Genomic DNA, 6,638 nt, shown 5'->3' with positions numbered 1-6,638 from the left:
CCCCCCCCTCCTCCTCCTCCCCATCTCTCTTCTCTCTCTCGGTGCTGCTCTGGCACTGGTGCAGTGTTGCCTTGCAGAGCTTGTGAGTGCTAGAAATCAGATCTAGTTATCTAACACAGACACACAACCTAAAAAATAAACGAGGAGAGGTGTCCGCTCGCCGTTTCTCTGGGGCTTGAGGTGGTAAAACATTATTTTGGATTATATATATATATGCATTCTGAAGTGCTGAAAGGTGGTGGTTGTTCTTCATGTCTTGGCACTTTTTTTTTTTGTATTTTATGCCTGATTTAGCTTTTGTTGTGCTGCTGCTAATTGGTCCTCCAGAGGATTCGTTTGTATATGTTGGGCAAGATGGATGACCAGGACTAAGTCCCTGCACTCAGGAGCAGAAGAAACCCAGAGAGGAAACTGTGATTTGTGCTTTTTCTAGTTTATTTAAATCTTTGCAGGATTATTCTTAGATAGTCTCTACATATGTGAATGTTAGTATGCATAATGGAGTAACCTGTGAGAGGTTTAACTTTGTCTGCCTCATTCATCACTTCTTTTATTCTTTTTGTGTTTTTCTTTCTCTCCCCCCCACTCTTCCTCTCTCTCCCTTTTTCTCTCTGTTGCCCGACTTGGATTTGTTTTTGCTGCAGCGGTTCTCTTTACCGACAGATTCAGGACTGAGTTCCTTCAGAGAATCTAAATAGATGCCAAATATAGGAGAGCACAAACACACAAACTGCATCACCTCTTCATATTCTTCTCCTTTTTATGTTTTAATCTTAGGACCATCTATTTTCTACATTAACCATTATTTGTTTTGTCTAAAACATATCTGTAACATGGAAGAAAACTGCCCATTATCATTTGTTGTAAGACTCCATGGAGTTGTTTTCAAATGTCTTTTTTCAGTCAAAAACCCAAACATATTGAAGTTACTTTCATATAAACGTTACATTTTAAGGAATAATTGCATTGTTGTTGTTTTTTTGTCTATTTAAATGATTAGCGGAAGAAATGTAGCTCTACAGGTTATGACACAGACATTCAAGAAAATATGAACAGGAAACCGCTTTACAGGTTTTGAATAAAAGCCAACAGCACTTTTCAAGCCATTTTTACTTTGTGTAAAATGTCTCTTTGTGGGCTTCATCTGTCGCTTTCAGCTTAGTGTGCGAGCCATCACTGGGATTTGTCCTTAAACCTCTTACAATAAAAATGATAACCAGCATATATTTAGCTAATGAGGAGATGTCCTTGGAGAATAAACATGGGGAACAGAGGATGTATATATGTGCTGCATTGTGGGGGATGATGGAGTGGATTGGGGCCAAGCAGGAGAGAAGAGGAAGCAGTTGCCTCCTTTGTGCTATATTTGGTCTACCAGAGGATGGCTGGTGTGGGAGAGCAACGCATTGTGTTGTAGATACATGAATGTGTTCATGAATGCAGACACATATTTGCATGCACACCTGCACACAGACTGCAGAACAGAAAGACAGATGAAAGCATGAAGAGAAGCAGTAGATCTGTGCAAACTCATAGTAATATCCCTCTGTAATCTTCGCATTACTAGATGGTCTAAATTAAAAATTAAAAATGAATTACAGATGTCTCTCTCCTGACAGGGGTCGGCTGATTCGTACAACAGTAGACCGTCGGATTCAGACCTGTCAGCAGAGGAGGACCGCGAGGCGTATCGGCGTGAAGCCGAGCGCCAGGCACAGCTGCAGCTCGACAGAGCCAAGGTACCTTTATACACCCATATACACTGATACCAACTTCAGTGTTTCGACTGTTTTATAAGCGGGGGGGATGCAGAATAACTTTAATTCATACCCTGATGAACATAATATCATCCAAAAACACAAAGAAAACAAATTGATATAAAATGTGAAGGATCTGGACGTACAGTCAAATCCTTCTTACTGTTTATGTTCAACTAGACACTTGCATGTTCACAGAAGTAGAATAAAGTCTATTCAAGACGAAGCACGGCGTCTCTGAATCATGTTATGTATCAACCTGTTGCTGCTCTTAATGTTTACATCTGGTCGGGTGTTTGTAACTGTAACGCACTCAAGGCTGCCTTTTATGACAGGCTGTGTACTTTATTGGCCACAAAACTGTTGCTGTGAACTGACCACTACTATAACCTTACTTTGTGTAAATAATGATATCCATAAGATATACTTTAGCATTCATATGCTTTTAAATACACAGCTCATCTCTTCAGTGCTAACCAGAGGTGGGAAACAAATTGTTCTGCAAGTCATTCTATTCTTGAGGCAAACCTCAAGTCTAGATCAACAGGTCCGAAGTCAAGTCCAGGTCCTAAACGTTCATTAGTCCTGAAAAAGTCCTCAGGAAATCAGGACATCGACAAAAGACAAACTCTGCAGTTTACTTATTGATTGTAAAAGACAACACTGCAAAAAAGTCGCTACATGTGTTATGTTATGTAAACTAGTTGTGTAGCTTAGCCCAAAAAATACTTAGGCTTACCTGAACAAAACCGTATTTCGTTCACATAAACACATTTTATTGAGTACTATAAAATAGTACATTCTTTGTTAATTGTCTTATGTGTGGTCATTGGCTGCTGTCAGAGTCAAATGTAATGTCACAAGATTCATGACTGGAGTCCAAACAGTGACAAATGTTTGTGTCTACACCGCTAACAAGTGATAATCTTATTGTTTGTACAGTCCAAACCTGTAGCGTTTGCAGTAAAGACGAATGTGAGTTACTGCGGGGCTCTGGACGAGGACTGTCCTGTCCAAGGAGCTGCAGTCAACTTCGATGCCAAAGACTTCCTGCACATCAAAGAAGTGAGTAAATAATATCTGTGGCTAGTGATGATGAGCTCCTCTACTACACTAAAAGATGATATGTGACGCGGTGCTGTTGTTCTTCTGAACTTTACAGAAGTATAACAATGACTGGTGGATCGGCCGGCTGGTGAAGGAGGGAGCAGACATCACCTTCATCCCCAGCCCTCTACGACTGGAGGCCATGAGACTTAAGCAGGAGCAGAAACAAAGGTAAGTTAACACTATCAAACATCTCATGTGCCATTTCCTCAATATTAGTTTAATCATTTTGAGTGTTGCTGTTGCAGGAAAACAGGGGGTAACTCCTCTAGCTTGGTGGCAGGGAACTGGAGGACAACACCGCCATCTGCAGGTGAATGTAAGTACCACAGGTCTTCTTATTTATGCTAGAACAAAAAAAACGTTTCCCCTTTGCTGTCTTCTTCTTCCTTCATTTTACTTTCATTGATTGCTATTTTCTTGTTTTCACAAGCTAAACAGAAGCAAAAACAGGTAGGTTTTGTTCTTTCTATGATGAAACAGCATTTGTGGAGAATACATGTTTTTTGTCATTTATCTAAAAGGACTTTACTAGGTTATCTGCAGGTCTTTGGGAGTCTAAAAATAGTCATAAATTATATATTTTATGAACCAGCTAGCAGGAAAAGTTATACCTTACGATTACTTTAACAAACTACATACCTTTTTAAACTGAAAGTGCTACAGAGGATTACTATTTTTTGACATTATGTGTAGTCAGTTATTTTTTTCAGTGGAACAAAAAGTCCTCGATTAGTTTTCCTCAACTCTGCAGAAAACACAAACTCATCCCCCCTTTATCTTACCCCTGCTGTCTCTGTTCTTCATCCCCCTTCCCTCGTCATCCCCTATTTCTGGCAGGAACACGTCCCTCCCTACGATGTGGTGCCCTCTATGAGGCCGGTGGTCCTCGTGGGACCCTCGCTGAAGGGCTATGAGGTGAGTCTCTCTATGTTTCACCTCCAGCAGCTGCTTCACTCTGTCCTCTGTTCAAATGTTCCTGCACTGCTGCTTTTTGTTCAAATGAGAATTAAGGAATCTATTTAGGAAGCTGGGATTTTCATTTCTGAAATCTGTTTAATATATTGTCCAATAATCTTTAAGAAGCCAACGGACATTTTGCTTGATGTTTTATTTTAGATGTAGTCATTTGTTTTTGTGGAGGTCAAATATGTGTTGACAGCAAATGTAGTCCAAAGAAGCAATATGTTCCTCAGTGCGTTCTGTATTGATCAAGAAAGCTGATTCCTCTTGTTTTTGGGGTAGTGCTGGCAGGTACCAAAACTTTTTTTACAAAGTGATGTAGCCTCAAATCTACAGGCACCCTCAAGAGATTAAAACGAGATATTATGTCTTGTAAAATATGCAACTAGTTAGAAAAGGATGAATGTTTTCATATAAATTAAAAATACTTTTACTTGAGGCCTCGTTTTGGCTTCTCTAGACTTTAAAGGTCCCATGTCATGGCCACTTCTACTGATCATAATTCCATTGTTGAGGTATACTAAAATAAATGTATATTGTGCAATTTTCCAAAATCGCATTGGTTTCTCATACAGCATCTCTGTATGTGCATTCACTCTCTGTCCTAAACGGCTTGTTGGAGCTCCTGCCCCTCCCCCCTCCCTGTGAACCTAGTGGCTGTCTGCGAGACAGCGAGACACAGCGAAACCCAGCACAAAACACACACACACACCCGCAGCCTGGCTGGGAGTTTGTGTGCTCAGGCTGAGTTCCTCGCTGTCTCGCCCACCCCACACCAGTGAGCCAGCTCACATTGTCCCGCTCCTCGCAGCAGTGAGCCTCGCAACGTCCCGCCGTGTGTGTGTGTGAGGAAGTCCGCGGATTGGTCCAAACGTAACGGCTCCGCGGACGTAACGTTACGTCACTATACCCAAGAAGTAAACAATGTAAAAAGAGAAATCCCGACGATCTAGGGCAGCATAGACAGGTCTTTTCTGTGTTAGAGTTTTACTCGCTACAGGGTGTACTTTGAGGGTTTGTGACCCTGCAGACCGTTTACATGCAGAAAAATAATAAGGTAATAAACAGAAAAGCAGGACATGGGCCCTTTTAACAACAGCAACACATTATTTCTTGTGGAGATTTGTCTTTAGAAAACATATGTTTCTTACCTTTTATCTTCCCACCTAGGTAACAGATATGATGCAGAAAGCTCTCTTTGACTTCCTGAAACACAGATTTGATGGAAGGTCAGTATTATGAAGACATAACAGAATAGTCACTGTAGATATGTTGGCTCAGTAGTTAAAGCAAATCAAATGTGAAAGTCTCATAGCATATTTTTCCTCTTCATATTTGCGGCAGAATCTCAATCACACGTGTAACTGCCGACCTGTCTTTAGCCAAGAGATCTGTCCTCAACAAAAGACCCATCATGGAGAGATCCAACACTCGCTCCAGCCTAGGTGAGCGTAACATTGTCATTATGAAATATTTTAGTATTTAGAAGCAGTTGTAACTAAAATCTTTTGTATCCGTGCAGCCGAGGTTCAGAGTGAGATCGAGAGGATATTTGAACTCGCCAAAACCCTGCAGCTGGTGATTCTGGACGCTGACACCATCAACCATCCCGCACAGCTCGCCAAAACCTCCCTCGCTCCCATCATCGTCTACGTCAAAGTTTCCTCACCAAAGGTACAGTAAGTTACTTCACTCATGAACTCAGACTGCCTCAACTTTCCCATTTTTGACATTTTTCTTTTTTGTTCCTGTTTTGTCTCTCAGGTGCTCCAGAGGCTAGTCAAATCCAGAGGGAAGTCTCAGAGCAAACACCTGAATGTGCAGATGATGGCTGCCGACAAACTCTCTCAGTGCCCCCCTGTGAGTGGAGGCTTCCTTTTCTAGTTCTTTATCTGATATCTCATTAACTGTTCGATGCAAACAAAAGACATTACTGGTGCCCAGAGGATAAAACCTGTTGACGTCTTTGGTGTTCCCCTGACTTTGTCTTTAACCGGTTCACATTTTTCGTCTTTTTCGAAATATATCAACAACTACTGGATGGACATTTGGTTCACATATTGGCATGGGGGTTAAGTGAAGCAGCAAGGGAAGTGCCCACATTTAGGTTGTATTGCAAACATGAAAGTATATGCGCTTACTGGTATGTGTAGACAAATCCAAATAGAAGCAGTATTGAGTCCATGGAAAAGTGCAGGCTGGTAGTGATGTTACGTGTTACGCCGAGGCTTCGGAGCGTGTGTCGAGTAATCCCCAAAGCTTTTTGTGAAGCTTGTATCGAGGCTTGTATCGTTTTGGGCCAGTGATGTCATCGATGACAAACGAAGCCTCGCTGCCTGTCAATACCACGTGACTGCTTCAGGAAGCGATTCAGATGGGTTGAACCACAACGCTCATATTACCCATGGATTTATAATGAACCATACTACCCCTCCTGTACCCGGGCCCGGTGACACGATGGAATTAAGAGAGCTCAGACCCTCATTTATATAGAGGTCGGAACATGTCATAAGTATAAATAAATAAAAGCATAAATAAATGTAGGAATAAAAACATGAATAAATACAGGAATAAATAGCGTACAGTGTTTTCAGGTAGATTCCGTGTGTGCGCTGTGGCTCAGCTGGAAAGCAGTTGACTCACAGGGTCCCTGGTTCAACGACTCGTCAATGTGTCTTTTTTTTATTTTATAAAAGCTATAGCTAAATTAGATAATGCAGTTAATAAATGTATTCTTTGATATAGTTTAGCCTTTCTCAGGCTACAACATGGTTACGTTTATGAATATTAGTAAGGAATACAAATCCCTCT

General features: G+C 41.2%; 1 protein-coding gene across 2 annotated transcripts in view; it reads left to right on the top strand.

The window, feature by feature from the left end:
• The window catches only part of cacnb3a (calcium channel, voltage-dependent, beta 3a), an 18,806-nt gene that overhangs the window by 8,454 nt on the left and 3,714 nt on the right, over positions 1 to 6,638 (top strand). For both annotated transcript variants that reach the window (XM_010779638.1, XM_010779637.1), the window contains exons 3-12: positions 1,620 to 1,739; positions 2,700 to 2,822; positions 2,920 to 3,035; positions 3,113 to 3,183; positions 3,298 to 3,317; positions 3,705 to 3,782; positions 4,998 to 5,056; positions 5,172 to 5,272; positions 5,350 to 5,501; positions 5,592 to 5,687. In XM_010779638.1, coding sequence (XP_010777940.1) covers positions 1,620 to 1,739; positions 2,700 to 2,822; positions 2,920 to 3,035; positions 3,113 to 3,183; positions 3,298 to 3,317; positions 3,705 to 3,782; positions 4,998 to 5,056; positions 5,172 to 5,272; positions 5,350 to 5,501; positions 5,592 to 5,687 — 936 coding nt within the window. The remainder of the gene's footprint in view (positions 1 to 1,619; positions 1,740 to 2,699; positions 2,823 to 2,919; positions 3,036 to 3,112; positions 3,184 to 3,297; positions 3,318 to 3,704; positions 3,783 to 4,997; positions 5,057 to 5,171; positions 5,273 to 5,349; positions 5,502 to 5,591; positions 5,688 to 6,638) is intronic.

The sequence above is a fragment of the Notothenia coriiceps genome, unplaced genomic scaffold, assembly GCF_000735185.1.
Source record: "Notothenia coriiceps isolate Sejong01 unplaced genomic scaffold, NC01 NC01_scaffold00020478, whole genome shotgun sequence".
Lineage (NCBI taxonomy): Eukaryota > Metazoa > Chordata > Actinopteri > Perciformes > Nototheniidae > Notothenia > Notothenia coriiceps.
Note: the sequence above shows the minus strand (reverse complement) of the source record. Positions and strands in the feature narration are given on the sequence as shown.